Source organism: Mustelus asterias, chromosome 17 (assembly GCF_964213995.1).
Source record: "Mustelus asterias chromosome 17, sMusAst1.hap1.1, whole genome shotgun sequence".
NCBI lineage: Eukaryota > Metazoa > Chordata > Chondrichthyes > Carcharhiniformes > Triakidae > Mustelus > Mustelus asterias.
Window position 1 is genome coordinate 43,892,835 of NC_135817.1, and position 22,219 is coordinate 43,915,053.

The following is a 22,219-nucleotide window of genomic DNA, read 5'->3' on the forward strand; positions in this document are numbered from 1 at the left end:
CTGTAAAAGTTGATGAGAGTCATAGCCTCCTAAGGAAGTAGAGGTGTTGGTGGGCTTTCTTAACTATAGCGTCGGCGTGGAGGTACCAGGACAGTTTGTTGGTGATCTAGACACCTAGAAGCTTGAAGTTCTCGATCATTTCTACTTCATCCCAGTTGATGTAGACAGGGGCATGTCCTCCACCAGGCTTCCTGATGTCGATGACGATCTCCTTTGTTTTGCTGACATTGAGGGAGGGATTATTGTCGTTGCACCAATTCATCATAGCCCAGTCCATCATGCAAACCAGCTTCCCATCTATTGACTCCATCTACACTTCTTGCTGCCTCAGAAAAGCAGCCAGCATAATCAAGGACCACACATTCCCTAGACATATTCTCTTCCACCTTCTTCTGTCAGGAAAAATATACAAAAGTCTGTGATTGTGTACCAACTGACTCAAGAACAGCTTCTTCCCTGCTGCCATCAGGCATTTGAATGGACCTACCATATATTAAGCTGATCTTTCTCTGCACCCTAGCTATGACTGCAACACTATATTCTGCACCATCTCCTTTCCTTCTCCCTTATGTACTCTATGAAGAGTATGCTTTTTCTGTATAGCAAGAAATAATACTTTTCACTGTATCCAAGACATGTGACAATAAATCAAATCAAATTGTCAATAAAATCTGTGGGATATTCAATGTAGCTTGCAGCTTTCTTCTTGAGTGTTATGCAGCTAATGGCTTGTTTCATGTAGTGTGGTCTGCTAACACAGTTCCTCAGGAAGTCAAGTGACACAAATTGTATATGCATGTGTTTCCTCCCTAAAATATAGCTCAATGCTGAAGTTATAGTGTACGAGTGGGAATGCCCCATGAAAATTTACCACCAAGATATTTAAACAACAAATTGTTCACTATAATATCTCATAAAACATTTGCAATAACAAAACTCTGGAGTAGAGGATTCATTTATCTAAATAGCTACAGAATTCTTTATTGCCTCTTCAATTTATATTCTGCTAATTATATTATCTATGGAAAGTCTGGTGTATGTTGCAGGAACCTTTGCAAAACCAACCATTGCATTTTCTCATGGGCAGAAGGTCTAGATTAAAAAGATTAGAATACAAACGTACCAAGGGAAATGGTAAGGTTCTGAGCTGCATTAAATGCCGGGTGGTTTACGATGCAGGTTTGCTGTTTTTCAGTGAAGTTGATGGGTGTATGGTAGTGACTTTCCACAGTCACGGTACCATCAACATTGTTCACCAAAATCTGTGTGGTGTTTCCATAAGTATTCTCTTTCCAGGTAATAGATGCGGCTGGTTTGCTCTTTGCAGCAGTGCACTGAACCTTCTTCACACCATTTGGTAAGGAATTGAGATTCAATGAAATAATTGGTGGAGCTGTAAAAATGAGATAAAAACTGTTAAGAAAAAATATGAATGATGTAGTAAGCCCAGCAACTGAGCATTTTTAGTTTGTTTACTTCATTACTTTGGTCTGTTGGGAAAATACCTTGTAAATTGTGTTATGATCCCTGTAGAGACCCATAACTTTTAAAAAAGAGATTTGAATTTCCAATGACCAACTTAAAAGAATCACATTACATGATTTCTAGTTTTAAGACCTTTACTGTCACAAAATAAATTGACCATCATTGACCAAACATTACTTAGCAGGCAACAAATACTCTAAACTATGTACAAATATTCCTTTTTAGTTTCCTAACAAAACCGATAAACCTCGCGGCAGGTTTGTACATTATGCCACACTGTAAGCACAAATGCAGTCTTTACAGAAACCAATCCAAAGTCACTTCCAGCTTCCAACAGGTTAGATTTTCTCCAATTTGCCATGTAATATTCAATGACCATTAAGAGATGTATCCCCCAATCTTTTGAGAATCCCTGAGTTAACTTCCAGCAACAAGGTCCACTCCGGTGGTTCCTTCTACTGGTCATGCCAGGGAAAATCTTCCAGTCTCCTTTAGTTTTCATGGGTTATGTCTCCTTGGCCAGAGAATATGCTCCCGCCCACATTCAACTCGGTAGCTAACAGAGAATAGCCTTTTATTCTTTTTATTCACAACAGTTTCTGTTTCTCCATCTCTTTCTCTCTTTCTGGGATCTCTCCCTTTCTCTCTTTCTGTCCATGATAAGTCTACAATAGCCAGGTCAACTGCTTTGCCTTTAGGCGGAATTACCCCAAAATCACACAGATTGCTGGATCAGTGAGAAAAGCGCTGTGAAACTCGTTAGCTTTACAGATGCCTTTCTTGCCTGGTTAAACAGCATTCTGAAATTTCTAAGTGCTGGTGAGGATTACGCAGCCAGCTGGTTCAGGGCCTAAACATGCCAGCAAAACCAGGATTCTGAAAGCAAGGCACCATTTTTAAAGGGGACTTCAATCTCAAAGTTACATATAAGGCTAACCTCCCCTCCCTGCTAGGATCCCTGCTAAGCAACAGGTCACCCCCCGCCCCCCCCCCCCCCCCCCAATATCAACATCAGGGCACCCCCACCTTGCAGTCATTGGGGCTCTCCCCTCTACCCAGCCCCCACCACACATAAGGGGACCCCCTCCAATGGAGGAGGGTTACTTGACCTACCAGAGGCCCCTTGGCACTGCCCTCTTCTTGTTCCAACTTGGCACTACCAAGGTGCCATGGAGTAATGCCCAGCCTTATCCTTCAGCCTCCAGGTACCTCCGCACCCCCGGCATAGTCATCACGACTGGCGCTAGTGTGATGTTGTGCCGCCGGGCGAAAGGGTTCATCGTGAACGGTTGCTACAGCATTAAGCCTTTTTGATTATATTAAAATTTATTTAAATTCATGGAAATCAGGTTCACGCCCTCACTCTGTTCACACCCAATTTCTCTCAGTAATTTTTCTTTTTGTTTACTTGCATATTATCTGAAATAACATTTACCCAGTACTTTACCCAGCACTTAAGTAGAATATACTACTTAAGTAGTATATTTAGGACAGGTATAAAGAGGTTATAGAAATAAATCTGAATGGCTCTACGAGGCAGAAATAAGAATGTCACTTAAATGTACAAGTGCCTGAGATCAAGAAAGGTTCAACCACTGACCAAAACACTACCACCCTTGCAAAGGTGAGCTTAATCGGAATAGATGTGTGAAATGGAACAGCTATGAATATCCAAATCTTCTTTTTCTTAACAGTCCTCTTTAGCGATCCCTTGGAATCGAGGAGGGCTTGCTTCCACTCTGGTAAATAGTTCATTGAATCATAGAATCCCCATAGTGCAGAAGGAGGCCATTTGACCCATTGAGCCTGCACTGACAATACTACCCAGGCTGTATACCCGTAACCCCACATATTTATCCTGCTAATCCCCCTGACACTGAGGGGCAATTTAGCATTGCCAATCTACCTAACTTGCACATCTTTGGACTGTGGGAGGAAACCGGAGCACCTGAAGGAAACCCATGCAGACATGGGGAGAATGTGCAAACTCCAGACAGACAGTCACCCAAGGCTGGAATTGAACCCAGGGGCAGCAGTGCTGACCACCATGTTTCCCTGCTACCATGGGCCGTTCTTAATAAATTGTTTGAAGTTAAACTATATTGACTATCAAAAGTCTGTCAGAGAGAATCAAAATCTCATCAAGGTTTGGTAAGACTAAAAGCATGGTATGAATAAAATTTCACTAATGCTTGGCGATGACTTCGAAACCGAGAGTTCTACACTTATACCACTCTTTAATTCCTAACTTTTATCTTGAATGACCTGGCTGTTATGTTAAGCTTATGTTCCTTTGCTCATAGCTACCCTCACCAGCGGAAAATGTTGGCAGCCTGTTCTACATCTATTCTGATTTTTATTTCCATTACTATCATTGCTTTGCACAAACACACAAAGTTAGGACCTCATCCTCGGAGATGCAGATTGGCAGCAGCCAGATGAGACAAGTGGGAAATTGTGTCCAATGATGATTACGTTTTGGTATTTTAATCAGATTAACCTGATTAACCCTATTTAGTTATCTGTGGAAATGAGTTTTTGAATTTTTGAATCCATTTGTTCCATTCTGTCCTTCAATACAGCAAAGTGGGTGGAGGCCTTGTGGTAGGTTACTGAGAGGACAGGATATCCATCCTTTGCAATCAACTTGATGGATGGCTCTGTAACAAAGAGTTACTGATTCTTTGATTAAATGTAACAGCTCTCTCTTATGATAAAAGTTGGCGATTTCATGTTCAAAAAAGGAAGCCTCACATATAAGTTCCAGATGCTGATGCAGGTTTGCCATTACTAACTTAGTGATGTGTGGTGCTTTTTTATTTTTCTGTACCCAAGGAATATGATTTGACCCAAATTTTATAGGATACCAGAGAATGTGCTAGGAGGTGGTGTATGAAAAATGGGGTGCGCTTGCAGGAATTACAGCTTTTGCTGACAGCAGCAAGGAAGATGGTGAGCAGCTCACCTATACTCAGGCCAATTGAGACCCCTAAGTAGCAAATTAAGGGTCATTTAATGACCCTCTCCCCACTGCCACAAGTAATTTACCAGACATAGGTGGGCACTTGGCCACATGCAAGCTCTTGGTGGGCATGGGGGATTTGTCTCTCCTCATCAAGCATCCAGTAGCCCATGGTGGTTCCCCCATGAGGTAAGGGCTGCCCTTAAGGTAGCAACCCCCTCATTAACAATCACCCATCCCTTGACGGGCCTCCTCCATTGTTGATGATCCTACCTGGCTGCAGTCCAAGCATTGGTCACTGTTGCTATTGGTTTTGCTGGCCTGAAGAGCTGCCGGCCATCTGATTAGCTCTCAACTCTTGGAGGCAGGACTTGGTCCCTTAAAGGGATGGAGCCCTAATGAGAGGCTGTTAATTGCCTGCTGCATGTAAAATTGACTCAGGGCTCCCCTAACCTGTCAAGACAGAGTTGACCCCATATTGTGGATGGGAGCACAGCCATTTAGCAGTCAAGTAAAATCCATTGCACCGATTCTCCTCAGTGTAAAATTGATTTGCAGCTTATAGTTTACATTTCAAGATTTGTTTGAATGTTGATTCTTCTAATAGAGAAGCACAGGGGGACTAATGTCAATTTAGTGAGCCAACTGCGATAGCAATTGTTTCTGTTTGACCCCTGGCTGATGCTACATTATCAGATGTTGAGTATGTCAAACTACTGGCCAAGGACGAGGAAATCCTTTAGGGCTCTTCAAGCCCTTTTATTTTTCTGAATGTGTGAGAGCAAATAATGTGAGCATACAGCCCAATGGCAAAATAACATGTTGGAGAATGGATGATTTTGATTAGGGACTTGGCAAGATGACACCCAATCTCCTTGTTTCATTCATTTGAATTCTGCTGCAAGGACCCTTAGCCTTTGCAGCACCATATGATCTTTTACTAACCCTTCCAGCACAGCATATGGCATACACCTTCATGACAAATTCCCACTGTGTGCCAAAAACAACTAATTCAGCATTCTCCTGACATAACACCATCCCATGAGCTGGTGTGACACCAAACAACCAAATTTGGAGCATATAGTCCATTGGATGAATGGGCATGGCATTGTGAGAAAAAAAATCAGTGTTCAGCAAGATGGAACTCGCGCCAGAGGCACTTAAAGGGCCGGTCAACATTTTCCAGGTTGGATAGTTTTGTCTTTCTTCAACTTAGCCTGAGTTTATGGAAGCATGATGCAGGATTTAGAGTTACATTTTGGAGGTTGGTGCTTATAGTCGGGGAGGGCAGACGAATACCTGACTCAGGTATATTGTTGCACTGACTGGGTCACGCAACACAGGACACAAAGAAGGAAAGCTCTGCAAGGGTGGAAGAGGAGGAGGAGGGCTCTCCATCAGTGGTTTTCAGAGAGTAGTTGCCCAGGAGCTGGACACTAAGCTGTGTTACCTCCTGCAACCTGATCTGGAGCCTGTCACAGGGTGAGGATGACCCTGCCAGTGGCTGTCAAGATCATCATTGCCCTCACCTTTTACACTTCCTGGTTCTTTTAGGTGGGCTCGGGCAACATTGCTATCATTCCTCACATTATTGCCTATCGTTGCATCTGGGAAGTGACAGAGGCCAAACACACCAGACAAGAGGAATTCTTCATCATTTCACTCAGGAAGGGTAATCGGGTTAAAAGTCACAATGCTTCTCAAGTTGACAGGATTCATAATGGTACATGATTCAGTTTGCACCCATGTAGCTCTGCGGACTCTCCGTGTCAATGGGGAGAGGAACAAGAACCACAAGGAGTTCCATTCATAAATGTGCAGCTGTTTTGTAATCATGCCAAGACCTTCATCCCGGTGAATGCCTACCATCTTGGCCGCATCAACAATACAGATACCCTGCACCAATTGGCTTTCCACACTGTCTTTGGCCCTCCCAGAACTAGAGGCTGTCTGCTGGGGGCAAGGGCTATCCCCTCTCCATGGGGGCCACAGGCTGACCCCCTTATACCATCCTTTCATTTGAGCTGTACAGGCCTTCAATGAGAGCCACTGGGAACTTCATGGAGCAGGCAGTCAGATACCTCAAATAATAGTTGTGCTGCCTTGACTGCCCTCAATGAGCATTGCGGCACAATCCTTCACAGTCTCACCATAATGAGGGAGCAACCATTACTACAGCAATCCAGAGGGGGATGAACAGGGAACAAGGAGGCATCCTGGATCCCTTGTAGCTGAACAAGCCATGAGTTATGAGGCTCTGCTTCTATTCAGACAATTTCTCCAGACCACATGGACTCACCAATCTCTCCTACCCCATCCATCTGAGATTTTAGGTACGGGGCAGGGGATTTAGAGGAGATTTGAGGCAAACTTTTTTGCCTAAACTTTTTTGGATAGTGGGGAGCTGGAACTCGCTGAGAATCCTCACAACATTTACGAAACATTTAGATGAGCACCTGAAATGCCATAACATACAATGCTATGACCCTAGCGATGGAAAATGAGATTAGAATAGATAGGTGCTTGATATCCAGTGTAAACATAATGGGCGGATGGGGCTCTTTTTGTGCTGCAAAATTCCATGGCTGGAATGTTATTGCCATTCACACCGGCGGGATTTTCCCATCCCGCCGCAGTGAATGGAGATTTAGCTGATGTCTGTGGTTTGAATGGCTGGTAAGATCGTGCCCAATGTCTCTATGCCTCATCACATTATCCTCTGGTTCACTGTCCAATAATAAAAGCCATAAACAAAAATCTTTCCATATCACCTACATTCAATTGCACAAACAAAAATTAAATATTAATCCTTGTTCATTCTCTTAGTGTTTTCCTTATGGGTGCCTCTGCCTGGTCTTAGTAGCCTACTCAGTGCTACCCCAGTGGCAGCAACATGGTTGGTAGGAGGCTAACATTCAAGTAGTCAAGCAAGATGCCCTCAAGCAGCTCTGTGCCTTTAAGGCCTAGCTTTGGACTGCTACACCACAGCACAGTAAGAAGTCTCACAACACCAGGTTAAAGTCCAACAGGTTTATTTGCTACCAAATAAACCTGTTGGACTTTAACCTGGTGTTGTGAGACTTCTTACTGTGCTTACCCCAGTCCAACGCCGGCATCTCCACATCATGACCACAGCACAGCCATTGTCAATCTGGGCTGGTTGGCTGAGAGTCAACAACAAGGGCACTGGTGGAATGGCATTGCTCAGAGCATGAATACTGTCACCCTGACAGGAGACAGAAGGTTGATTCTGTATGGTGCCACTGCCACTTCCATAGGTTGGTACCTTCACAGTCCTAACAACCGTCTGAGATCTACAGCAATAATCTCAGAAGTCTGAGTCTGTATGGCAGCAAGTTGGTCTTGCTTGGCAACAAGAATGAATCTCATGCCCTCAGAATGAGTTCCCACCACAACACTGAGCTGTTGGGCTGGATTTAACGCAGTCATTTGTAATGGGAACCATGAAGGCCAGGCCATGCAATTGACAATAAAGTGACAAAACCTCCACTGAAGTGGAGGGAGGCTGGGGTTGACACAGGCTTCGTGGCACCGAGACAGGAAATCAATTGGGCTGATTAATGAGTCATTTGATGTCCACTATTTCTGAGCCCAATGCAATTCGTTGGTGAGTCAGGAATTAACTGGGAGCCACATAGCTTTTCCAAACTTCCCAAAGGTTGTCCAGAAAGCACAATTGGGTTTGCCTGTAGCCTCATAGGGAAGGCCGCTCAGTACCTGTTTGAGGGATCCAACATCAGGAAACAGTTTGTCAGCCACTATACTGCTCTTATTCTTTGACTGTTGTGACCTCTCTCTTGTGACCCCACAACCAGAATTCCCCATTCTGCCCTCACTCACCTCTGGCCTGGGATTGCTCGGCAATCCTGGTCCTCTGATGGTTGCATTGCTTCTGGCATGGATACTTCAAGTTTCTAGCCTCAGGTTTGCTGACCAGAAAATCAACTTAAAACTTCGATTTCAGTACCTCTGTAAAAGTTTGACATCAGTACCTCTGTAAAAGTATAATATCAGTACCTCCATAAAGCTCCAATATCAGTACCCCAATAAAGCCCCAACATCAGTACCTCCATCAAGTTCCAATATCAGTACCCCAATAAAGCTCCAACATCAGTATCTCTATAAAGCTCCGATATCAGTACCTTTATAAAAGTCTGATATCAATACCTTATAAATATCTGATATTAGTACCTCTATAAAGCTCTGATATCAGAACCTCTGTAAAAGTCTGATATCAGTACCTCTGTAAAAGACTGATATCAGTAAGTCTGTAAAAGTCTGATATCAGTACCTCTGTAAAAGTCTGATATCAGTACCTCTGTAAAAGTCTGATATCAGTAAGTCTGTAAAAGACTGATATCAGTACCTCTGTAAAAGTCTGATATCAGTACCTCTGTAAAAGTCTGATATCAGTAAGTCTGTAAAAGTCTGATATCAGTACCTCTGTAAAAGTCTGATATCAGTAAGTCTGTAAAAGACTGATATCAGTACCTCTGTAAAAGTCTGATATCAGTACCTCTGTAAAAGTCTGATATCAGTAAGTCTGTAAAAGTCTGATATCAGTAAGTCTGTAAAAGTCTGATATCAGTACCTCTGTAAAAGTCTGATATCAGTAAGTTTGTAAAAGACTGATATCAGTACCTCTGTAAAAGTCTGATATCAGTAAGTCTGTAAAAGACTGATATCAGTAAGTCTGTAAAAGACTGATATCAGTACCTCTGTAAAAGTCTGATATCAGTAAGTCTGTAAAAGTCTGATATCAGTAAGTCTGTAAAAGTCTGATATCAGTACCTCTGTAAAAGTCTGATATCAGTAAGTCTGTAAAAGACTGATATCAGTACCTCTGTAAAGGTTTGATATCAGTAAGTCTGTAAAAGTCTGATATCAGTACCTCTGTAAAAGTCTGATATCAGTACCTCTGTAAAAGTCTGATATCAGTACCTCTGTAAAAGTCTGATATCAGTACCTCTGTAAAGTCTGATATCAGCACGTCTATAAAGCTCCAATATCAGTACCTCTGTAAAAGTCTAATATCAGTATCTCTATATAGCTCTGACATCAGTACCTCTGTAAAGTCTGATATCAGTACTTCTATGAATGTTCGATATCTGTACTACTTGGGTGTTTGAGTTGGAACTAAGGCATTAATTATTTTTATGACCTAATTTTTCATGACTTAACTATCTGCTATTTATTTGCAATATGGGTACATGAATTTGAATAAAAAATGCCAATTGCACTATAAGAAGAATGAATGTTTAAGGATTATTAATCTTGAGGTGAGTGGAGATTGAGTTTGGTGTCCACTGAAATCATTAATGCAGTGATCCTCCTACTCCAGTTTTTTTTGGTTAATTCTGCTCCCAATAGTAGCAGACACTCAGATGTGTTGACATACTCTCATTTGCGCTAGCAGTGACTCACTCAGGGTGGCAAACTATTTGCTTGTAGTGATAGAGAACAATCTTGTGTTGGCAAGCAGCCTACACATACTGGCAGTCTGCGTACCAATAAAGGCATATGACTTACTCATATTGGCAAACAAATCTCTTGCGTTGGCAGACATCTAATCCTGGTGGGTGACTCCCTAACTCATTTGTGCTGGCTTAGTCCTTCAAACTGATGAAATTTGGATACACTGCTTAAGTAGAGTCCTGTTAGAAACCAGCCAACAAGAATGCAGAAAATTGTTAAAGTTAATATTTCCAACAAATATTTCTTATCTAAATTATGGCTTTGTCCATTATGATGGTGTGTCAGGCTCAGTGCTTATATGCCTTACATTTAAATTTGAGTAAATCTGGCGGGATCTTTTGGCTGATGGTGACCCCCTTGTGGCATGTTCCCCAGCAGTGGAGTGTGCGGGGAACGCAAAAACCTGTAGATGTCGGCAGGACCAGAAGATTAATGGCGGAAAATACGCCTCTGCTGCCGGAAGATATGCCAGTGGGTGCTGGAAAATCCAACCCTTTATGTTATCTGGAAACCTTCAATGATAACATAGATTTTATTTTGTAAAAACCACAGGATAGACTATCGCTGTAACCAATTGATTTTTCAATTGGTCTGTTATACTCGACCAAATAAGCCTTGAAGAAGAAAATTGAAAATGTCCCTTACATGCTACGGGAAGTTGCTGAGCCCAAGAACAGTAGCACAGTGGTTAGCATTGCTGCCTCACAACACCAGGAACCCGAGTTTCATTCCCGGCTTGGGTCACTGCCTGTGTGGAGTTTGCACGTTGTGGTGAACCATCGTTGGTTCCCACCAGGTAGTACTGAGCCAGGGTCTGGCCAGTACTATGAGTCTGTATATATGTTGCTGTTGGGGTTAGGGTTGGGTTGTTCTACATGTTACTGTTGGGGTTAGGGTTGGGCTGTTCTACCTGTATTATAGTTATTATGGTACATCCCAGTCGGGCTTCGCCTCCTGGGAGAGGTATAAAGGTCACTGCTCTGTCTGGGACCCCTCAGTCTGGGATCGTGTATGATATATGGTAGCTCCATTGTAGTAGTTAATAAAAGCCTTTATTTCCTCGAGCATCTTTAGCCTTGTGAGTTATATCGCGCGTCACGTGTTCTCCCTGTGTCTGCGTGGATTTCCTCTGGGTGTTCCGGTTTCCTCCCACAGTCTGAAAGATGTGCTGGTGAGGTGCTTTGACCTGAACAGGCGCCGGAGTGTGGTGACTAGGGGAATTTCACAGTAATTTCCTTGCAGTGTTAATGTAAGCCTTACTTGTGACTAATAAATAAACTTTTAATATTAAAACTCTTCTTGGTGAGTTTGATGGTGAGTGTGCTATCTATCAGGCGGGAGGATGCTGAGTGGGGCCCCAGTGAACAGGCTTTCTGCCCCATCGCTAATTGACACCCTTATGGGCAATTAGCACCTTCTTTCCACCACTGCTAGGGACGGGGTGGTTCACCATGCATGACAAGCAAATCACTGCAGGGTTGCTTGTGGGCTCGTACCATGACCCTTTGCTCCAAGGCACTGTGCACTTGATTGAGGAACGGGGCACTGAGAGCCATCCTCTATCTGCCCTTACTGTTGGCTTCCCGTGAACCCCATCTTGCAACACCCCTCCAGCCATCATTCACTTCTTGACAGGGATCTTGTGATGACACTACACCTCGGGTAGGTGTTGTACCAACTGCAGCCACCACCTCCCTGGTGGCACTGCCAGTCAATGAAAATATCCCTGGGGTCCTTGATCTCAAGAAAAACCCACTGCTGTTGAGTTAAGTGTCTAAGTGGTACATAATTTGGTGCGTCTTCTCTAAAAGCGGCAAAGTATGGCTTCTCGCCAGCTTTCCAGCTATTGGGTGTGACTCCTGTTGCCTCTATTAAATCAAGGCCCCTGTTTCTAAGGCATTGATGACAATCATCCATCCTGTTCTGGTCTCTCATAAACCATTGCCAGAGACACAGAAAAGCAAACACGACTTTCATGTTCTGCATTTCCTACATCTGATTTGAATTCACTGTTGTCTCTCGATGGGGCAGATAGCAATTCAGGCAATGGAATTGAACTTTGTGCTGAAAGGCTAGACAGACTTGTAGCACACAAATTGCACGGAAGCCTCATGTAATGAACCTTGTTGGTCGCTGCATCGGAAATCAACAGCAAGAGGGAGGATCCCACAACTTAATTCACCACATCCAGTAATAAAGGTTCAGCTAATGGTGGTGAAGCTTGGGTAAAGTTTCATGTCTGACATTTAATGTGGATTTTTTGGATTGATTTGGAAGATTTAATTTTTAATTCCTTAGAGGTGAGAAGCTCATGTTGCGAAATTGGTACGGTTTTGCAATGTGCATTTGTGGTTTGCTCATTACATTTGTGAGGACTCAGAAAATCCATCCTGGAATGTAGTGCAGTTTCATCAGCTTTTATACATCGAGCACTAACTTCAGTGTCAGCAATTGTTCTAATTCTCCATTCATAATCCTCATTGCTGTAGCAAATGGTGGATAAATGGAGTTGATATACAGATCAGCCATGATCTAATTGAGTAATAGAACAGCTTTGAGAGATTGAATGGCCTACTCCTGTTCCTGCGATTTCATTTTGTATGCAGCATATCTACTTTTTTGTTTCCAGATATTTAAAATTGTAACTTCCACATTCTGTTTTCGACACACAGAATTAAATTCACGTATGGTTTTATATAAGTGCTTTCCTTCAGGGTGCAAATAGTAACGGTACAGATAGGTCAGTTAGATTGATTAAGGAGAGTTTTCTAAAATATAATCCCTAAACCCAACGTCCTTTGATATGTGCATTCTTCTTGCAGTTCCTTTGTAAAGGTTACTTACGTACCCCTTGGTTTATTAGTAATCAACTTGTGTTATCTGTAAAATGGAGACATTCTTATCTGCAAATTGCATAGCTGTTAAATTTAGATATGAAATGACATTTATTTTCCCCTGACAATTCTGAAAAGTGCCAGAAGGATGCAGTCCATTTTAGGTGTTAATTGGCATTCTAATGAAGCAATATTGAAGATGGCAGCACAGCTTTTTCTGCATTTTACTGGCTGTAGAATTAATAACCACCAGTTTGTTTCTATATTTTTCAAAGTAGTTCCGTCTTATCGTCATCTCCTTTAAAAATCATACCCATGAAAGAATTATGATCAACTTTAACATCCATTCTTTCCAGTACATTTTTTTTAGGTTTATTGAACTTTCAATCTCATTATAATAACAAAGATACTGCGAGGAGAGAAATATCATTGCTCATGCAGAAGTACAATCAGACTAGCATACAAAATCACTTGCAAGGCACATGGCTAATTAAAGTCTGTATAACCAATTTTGCAAATGCCTCCAGTATGCTATCTGAAGACATTATCCAAAGGTTTGTCTTGCCAGACAAATAGGGGCCAGGGAAAATGACAGTTATACTCAAGCAGTCTGAGATTTCCTGGAAAGATGATGCAGGGAGCAAGTAAAGTTTGAGCCCTATTTTCAAATGGCAAGCTTAGTTATTTTCTGGCGTTTTTTTTAATTCATTCATGGGACATGGATGTCGCAGACTGGCCAGCATTTATTGACCATCTCTAGTTATCCTTAGAGGGTAGTTGAGAGTCAACCGTGTTGCTGTGGCTCTGGAGCCACATGTAGGCCAGACCAGGTAAGGATGACAGATTTCTTTCCCTAAAGTGCATTAGTGAACTAGATGGGTTTTGCCTGACAATCGGCCATGGTTTCATGGTCAGCAGTAAATTCTTAATTCCAGATATGTTTTATTGAATTCAAATTCCACCATCCTGCCGTGGCGGGATTTGAATTCAGATCCTCAGAATATTTGTTGAGTTTCTGGATTAATAGTCTAGCGATAATACCACTCGGCCATTGCTTTCCCTTAGTTTATTTTGCTCCTTCATGAAATGTATAAGAGGTTGCAATATTCAACTGATTTACTCCATAATTAAAGCAAAATACTGCGGATGCTGGAATCTGTAACAAACAGAAAATGCTGGAAAATTTATCAATTTTGCTTCCAATTTCCACCCTTCACATGGTCCATCTCTGACACTTCTCTTCCTTGACCTTTCTGTCTCCATTTCTGGTGATAAACTGTCCACTAGTATCCATTACAAGCCCACCCACTCCCACAATTATCTTGATTATAGCTCTTCACACCCCACATCCTGTAAGCCCTCCATCCCATTCTCTCAGTTCCTTCGTCTCTGTTCTGATGATGCTATTTTCCAAAATAGCAGTGTTGTTATATCTTCCTTCTTCCTCAATCGTAGTTTTCCACCCACTGTGGTTGACAGGGCTCTTAACCGCATCCAATCCATCCCCCGGGCCACTGCTCTCACCCCCTCCCCTCCCTCCCAGAACCCCAATGCAAATCGGAGGATCACCTCATCCTCTGATTGGCCACTTTATAGCCTTCCAGACTGAACACTGAGTTCAACAACTTCAGAGCATGAACTCTCTCCTCCTTCACCCCATTTCCATTTATTTTATTTCATTTCATTTCGTCTCATTTATCCATTTTATTATTCTTCTTTCTCACTTCCACTTCTCCATTCTGGCTCTCCTTCTCCCCCCCCCCCCCCCCCCCCCCCCTCTCTTTTAGGGCAACTGCCACATTCCTCAGACAATCCTTTAACAATCTGTCCCTCTGTTCTGCCATTCACGTGTTCTGATCACTTTAAGTACACTGTTAGCACCTTCTCAGCCTTCTGTATCCTCATTTACATTCGCTTTGTCCCATTCCAGGACCAAGCCCCCCCCCCCCCACCACCCCTATAAATCTCTGCTGATTCTCTTTGCTCTCAGCTCTAATGAAGGGTCATCGAGACTTGAAACGTTGACTCTATTCTCTCCCCACAGATGCTGTCAGACCTGCTGAGATTTTCCAGCATTTTCTGTTTTAACTCCATGATTAACTTCAGGGATCAAAGCATTTGTGGACTTTTAAAAAATATTTCTGGATATAAAATAACTTTGCAAAATCTGTGGCATATCCCAGAGAATACATTTCTCTTGATATTATTTCCAATTCTACATTCTGGAGTTAAAGTACTTGGAGATGAAAATCTTTAGGTTGGAAACATGCTGTGCTACATGAAAAACAAATATATTGACATTGCACACTAAAGAGCTGTCTATACCTGAAATCTAACATCACAATTCTGTTAAGGATGTGGGCCAAGACTTTTCTTATCAGATGTTGGCAAGCTCGCAGTCTGTATCTGCATTTACTGTTCATTGCCAAGCATTTGCTTTTTATTTGCACATATTTCCCACACATTTGAGCCTCTTTATTTAGCTATTTTCATGACATTAATGGAGTAAATTTTCACTTTTACCACCTGGACATAAATATTTGGTGAAGGAAAGGAGGAAAATTCAAGTGAGCAAGGCTACACAGCAGAAATACAATGCACTGAATTGTTCTGCCAGTGAAATTAAAGGACAAACATCAGACTCCTTCGGGGGAAATTAGTCTTCATGGAAGATCCTCCTTCCTGCTCTCTCGTAAAATTTGAATGCCCTGACAGTAAATCTGAAATATTGCCCCATTTCTTTTCATTGCTTCAAATGCATTTGTCGGTCATTTAAAGGAAACAGCTGTAAAGAAGGGGAAAGAAGAGCAAAAGAGGCATTGAGTGTGGGTAAGATGAAAGAATGAAACAGATCAGAAGGATTCAGGGAACAAAATGAGAGTATCAAACAAATAGAAGGTGTTGTATGTACATAAATACGCTAAGTGCTGTCAATAAACATTTTGAGGTAGAGGCATAAATTGCTAAGGGGAAATGATAAAAGACATCAACATGACCATGGTAAGGTTCAGACAAGACTGCAATGTGAGCATTACTGGTTCAAAAATATTCATGAGGCACAGAGTAGGAGAAAAGGGAGAAACAGTAAACCTAATGCAGTGTTGATTAAAGATTCCATTAAATTACTAGAACATGAATATTGCTGCAAAAAATAGATTTTTTTGGTCGAAGCATTTCATCTTGCACTCATCAGGACAATTCACAGGAATACTAATGTCAGAGGAAACAGCTAATTTATACTGCCTGAGAACAGAGTGCTGATTGGTTGGCCCGTGGACTCTGATTGATAGAGACATTGCCATGGAGAATGCACCAGTTGATGGTGACTGACAGTTTACTGCCAAGCATTGTTTGAAATTGAAACCAGGGTGCTTGACTCTGATTGGTCAAGGCATTGCCCTGAGGAATGAGTCAGCAAATGGCTGTCACTTATTTTGTTTCGCCAAAACAGAAACAATGTGTGTACCTTTCCTTTCTGTCTGCAAAGAACAGGATCCTGTGTATTCATACATGTAGCTTCCAGTGCACACAAATGCACCACACCACGCATATGACTAACAATCTTAAATTGGTGTCAGCATAGTTCTTATCACATTGAGGATTATTTAGCAAATGTTATCCAATCACATTTAATGTTTATACAGTGTTTTGAGTTTTGCAAGCAAGGGCTGGTTGGGTAAGCACTGCAAACAGTGAAAGAAATGTGTTGTTTGATACAATGCTAGGTATGTAGGTTGTACATTCCAAAGACTGGTATATCAGATTAGAGTTAACAAACAGGACAATGACTGTTACTCCCTGGGAGTATATTATAGTCTACCATAGGAAGAAAATAGAAGTAGAGATAAGTAGATAATTAGAGAAAATGCAGAAACAGAAGGACTTTAATAATGTGTGATAATCTTTCAAGGATAGATTTGCCAGGTTTCTACAATATGTCCAGATTGATTCAATAAGTGGGCATTTGTTTCAGACTGGGTGCAGAATAGTCTGCAGGCAGAGAGCAATGCCAGATGCTGGGGTTCTGAGGCTCAGGGTCTTGGATAAGAAGGGAACTAGACCAGAAGTCTCATGGAGGATGAAATAATAATGAAATACTGAATGCAGTATTGGGAATGAAATAGTACAAGGGGACAAAGTGAAGCAATTAGAAAAAAGTAACTATCAATAAAGAAGTACTATTGAAGCAACTCAGGCTAGGAAAGATATTGGCCATAATGATACACATCATGGAATATCGATGGAAGTAAAGGGGAAAAAAGCAGAGGTTTCCACTGGAGTCTTTCAGATATTCTTAGATAAGGAAACTGGGCAAGAAGATGTACGAGTTGCAATCTCACTCTTTGCTTTGTCACATTGTAATGTTGTTTATGTTGTCTATCAATAGGACAGAAGCACAATTTGCCTTATTTTGCAATCTCCTTTCTTAACTATGTCCATTATATTTAATGTATTATTTCACTGGGTATGGGCATTGCTGGCGAGGCAGCATTTATTGCCCATCCCTAGTTGCTCTTGAGGAGGTGATAGTGAGCTGCCTTCTTGAATCCTACTGCAGGCCATGTGGTGGAGTTTACCCATAATACTGTTAGGGAAGGGAGTTCCAGGATTTTGACCCAGTGACAGTGAAGGCACAGTGATATAGTTCCAGGTCAGGGTAGTATGTGGTTTGAACAGGAACTTGCAAGTCGGGATGTTACCATAGATTTGCTGCCTCTGTCCTTGAAGGTGGTCGAGACCGTGGGTATGGAACGTGCTGTTGAAGGTGTTTTGATGAGTTGCTGCAGTGCATCTTGTAGAAGATATACACTGCTAGTCGTGGAGGAAGTGAATGCTTAATGTTGGATGGAATACCAATCAATCAGGATGTTTTGTTCTGGATAGTGTCAACTTCTTGAGTGTTGTTGGAGCTGCATTCATCCAGACAAAGGGAGAGTATTCTATTACATTCCTGACTTGTGTCTTGTGGATGGTGGAAAGGCTTTGGGGAGTCAGGAGTTGAGTCACTCGCCACAGAAATCCCAACCTCAGGTTTGCTATTTAGCCAGGGGATTTATATGGCTAGTCCCGTTCAGTTTCTGATCATTGGTAACCCCAGAATGTTGATAGTGGGAGACTCAGTGATGGTATTGACATTGAATATCAAGGGAGATAGCTAAATTCTCTCTTGCTGGAGCTGGTCATTGTGAGGCACTTGTGTGGCAGGAATATTACTTGCCACTTATCAGCCCAAGCCCAAATGTTGTCCAGTTCTTGTTGCATATGTACACAGACTGCTTCAGTGTCTGAGGAGTCATGAATCATGTTGATCATTGTAAGTAGTCTCACAACACCAAGTTAAAGTTCAACAGATTTATTTGGTAGCACGAGCTTTCGGAGCATTGCCCCTTCATCAGGTGAGTTGGACCTGTTGGACTTTAACTTGGTGTTGTGAGACTACTTACTGTGTCTACCCCAGTCCAACGCCATCAACTCCACATCATTCTGATCATTGTTCAATCATCAGCAAACATTCCCACTTCTGACCTTAAGATGGAAGGAATGTCAGTGATGAAGCAGCTGCAGATGGTTGGACCTACGACACTACCGTGAATAACTCAAAGAACAAGGAACAAAGAAAATTACAGCACAGGAACAGGCCCTTCAAGCCTGCACCGATCATGCTGCCTGTCTGAACGAAAACCCCCTGCTCTTCCGGCGATCATATCCCTCTATTCCCATCCTATTCATGTATTTGTCAACACACCCCTTAAAAGTCACTATTGTATTGCTTTCACTACCTTCCCTGGCAGCGAGTTCCAGGCACCCACGACCCTCTGCGTAAAAAAGCTTGCCTCATACATCTCCTTTAAACCTTGCCCCTCGCACTTTAAGCCTAAGCCCCCTAATAGTCAATTACCTAGTAGTCCACCCTGGGAAAAAGCTTCTGACTATCCACTCTGTCCATGCCCCTCATAATCTTGTAGACTTCTATCAGGTCGCCCCTCAACCTCCGTCATTCCAGTGAGAACAAATCAAGTTTCTCCAACCTCTCCTCATAGCTAATGCCCTCCATACGAGGAAACATCCTGGTAAATCTTGTCTGTATCCTCTCCAAAGCCTCCACATCCTTCTGGTAGAGTGGCGACCTGAATTGAACACTATATTCCAAGTGTGGCATAACTTAGGTTCTATATCTTGATCGAGTTTTTCGAGGATGTGACGAAGATAATTGATGAGGGTAGGGCAGTGGATGGGGAAATTGAAGCAATGTCTCAGGACTGAGATATTTGACCTCTGACAGCCACAACAATCTTACTTTGTGTTCGGTATGAGTCGAACCAGTGAAGAGTTTTACCTCTGATTCTAACTGACTCCAGTTTTGCTAGGGCTCCTTTGCTAGGGCGCACTTAGTTAAATGCTGATATCAAGGGACGTCACTTTCACCTCATCCTTTAAGTTCAGCTCTTTTGTTCATGTTTGGATCAAGGTTGAGTGGGCCTGGGGCAACCCAAACTGAGCAATTGTGAGCAGGTCATTGTTGAGTAAGTGCTACTTGGTAGCACAGTCGATGACATTTTCCATCACTTTGCTGATGATCGAGAGTAGACTGATAGTATGGTAATTGGCTGGGTTGGATTTGTCCTGTTTTTTGAGGACAGAAAATAGCTGGGCAAGTTTCCACATTGCCAAGTAGATGCCAGTGTTGTAGCTGTACTGGAATACAGCTAGGGACAGCTTGGCAAGGGACTTGGCTGATTGTGCAGCGCAAGTCTTCAATATGACTATTGGAAGTACTTGAGAGCCCATTGCCTTTGCAACATTTAGTGCCTTCGGCCATTTCCTGATATCATGTGGAGTGAATAAAATTGGCTGAAGACTTGACATCTGTGACGTTGGGCACCTCAGTTGGAGGCAGAGATGGATCATCCAGCTGGCACATCTGGCTGAAGATTGTTGCAACTGCTTCAGTCTTATCTTTTGCACTGATGTGCTGGGCTCTCCCTTCATTGAGGGTGAGATATTTATGGAGCATCCGCCTCGAGTTAGTTTAATCGTCCAGCACCATTCACGGCTGGATGTGGCAGGACTGCAAAGCTTGGATCTGATCCCTTAGCTGTGGAATCACTTAGCTTTGCCTATCACTTCTGCTTATGCTGTTTGTCATGTAAATAATCCTGTGTTGTAGCTTTACTATTTTTATGTATGCCTGGTGCTGCCCCTGGCATGTCCTCCTGCACTCTTCATTGAATGAAGGTTGATCCCCTGGCTTGATGGTAATGGTAGTGTGTGTCAAGAGGCTACAGGTTGTGATTGTATACAATTCCGCTGCTTCTGATGCTCACAGCGACTCATGAATACTCAGTCTTGAGTTGCTGGATCTCTTCAAAATCTATCCTATCTGTCACTGTGATGATGCCACACAACAAAATAAAAGGTTTCCTTAATATAAAGATTGCCCCACAAGGATTACAGTGTGGCCACTCCTCCCTATACTGTCATTGACTAAGGTATCTGTGACATTAGATCAGTGATGATGAAATCAGCATTGGGCTTTTCCCCCTTGTTGGTTCGCACACCAGCTTCCTCAGACCAAGTTTCGATGTTATGTCCTTTAGGACTGGGCCAGCCCAGTCAGTAGTGGTGCTTCTGAGCCACTTTTGTTGATGGACATTGAAGGCCTTTGCCTCCCTCAGTGTTTCCATCAAGTGGTGTTCAACATGGAAGAGTACTGGTTCATCAGCTGAAGAGGAGGGGGTGGGAGTGGCAGTAATCAGCATGAGGATCCCTGCTTGCAGGAAAAGGTTGCACATAACAGCTGACACCAATCGCTGATGGTGCAGGGTACTCAAAAAGACACTGGGATTCCCATTTATGTTGATTTCTAGTTTTGAGGTAGAAGTCATTTCTACCTCTTCAGCTCTGAAGAAAGTTCTATGCACTCAAAATGTTAACTTTGTTTCTCCCTCCACAGATGCTGCCAGACCTGCTGAGTTTTCCCAGCATTTTCTATTTTATTATTAGTCAGCGTGGTTCTAGCTTTCTGTCATACACACCCTCTTTCTGCTTCTCTCATCTTGTTCTCCATCTCTTTCATCATCCATTTTCCCATAAGCTTATGATTCTTTGATTTCTCTCTGCTAAATGTTCCCTCCTGATGCTTGATGAACTTGAGCTACCCTATTCCTCAAGATTCACCAGTATGTCTTAACTCATTAAGTCAGAAATGCACTGCTCAAGAAAATTTTCCTACACACTCATCAGAAACTCTTCTGGCTCTGTGTGCAGTATTGTTATCTCAGTTTATATTAGGATAATTAAAGCCCCCATCAACAGTGCTGTATAGTTCTTGCAGTCATAGAGTGATAGGCTGGAACCCTTTTGGTCATTCATGCAAGTGGGGTCATCCAATCCCTCTGACAGTGCACCACTGCCATGGGTTTCATGGCAGCGAGGGCTGCATTTAATGGGAAACCCTGTTGACAACAGCAGGACCAGAAAATCCTGCCATTGGCCAATGGTGGGCTGCCTCCCACCGCTGCAAAACACAGGTTAGCTGTGCGTATGGTAGATAAGTCATTAGGTCCAGAGGCTTATATCCCAAGTTGCTAAAGGAAGCGGTCTTTATAAATGTTCAATAGAACAATCTACTTTTGTTCTCAAAGCCCCTATTTATGAAGTTCTGGATTACATATACGTTGCTAACCACCCTCTCAATATATTCTGCCATCTTCAAGGATTGATGCACATGCACACCCAAGTCCCTCTGTTCCTGCATTCTTTAGAATCGAGCCACTAAGTTTCTTTCTCCCTTCTGCCAAAATGCATCACCTCTGTCTTAAATTCCACCTGCCATTTCTCTGCCCATTCTACTAGTCGATCTATGTTGTATTGCAGATGATTCATATCTTCCTGGGTGAATGGGCATGGAGTGTCATAAGTTGGCATGGAGGGTATGATTAACCATGGGGGCAGGTGGGGGAACATGAGGTGGAAAGGCTTGGCGTGCATGGGGTTTGGGGATTTGCGCAAGGGATGAAGGGATGAGAGCTAGAGGACTTTTTAATTGTTTTTATTGTAACTGGGACAAAGTCGCAAAGCACCGAGCAACTGCTAAAATGCCTGCCTCACCTCTTGGCAATCCCAGTAACTACATCTGAACACTTTCTAGGGACAGAAAGCCCAATCCCAAATAGCAGCCATCCTCCACAGAATGAAAATCTCACCTTTGCAGGCACTTTCCCTTGAGGCAGGCACACTGAGCCTGCATATTGCCCACCTTGACGATGAAAATCGAACCCAAAAGGGGCAATTTTACCATTTTTTTGTTTAAGTGCTGGGTGAACTTGAGACTGGGACGGTTTCAGATCCGTCTTTTGGGCAGGTTTTCAGGCCCCTCCCCCCCAACCATGCACACTCAGCCTGCAAAATTCTGAGCAAGTCTGTTGCTCACTGCAGAAGC

The 22,219-nt window shown here is 42.7% G+C and overlaps 1 protein-coding gene across 1 annotated transcript in view; it reads right to left on the minus strand.

The window, feature by feature from the left end:
• The window catches only part of LOC144506156 (cell surface glycoprotein CD200 receptor 2-like), a 42,747-nt gene that overhangs the window by 13,705 nt on the left and 6,823 nt on the right, over positions 1-22,219 (minus strand). The window contains exon 3 of the mRNA XM_078231996.1: positions 1,124-1,393. Within this exon, the coding sequence (XP_078088122.1) occupies positions 1,124-1,393 (270 nt within the window). The remainder of the gene's footprint in view (positions 1-1,123; positions 1,394-22,219) is intronic.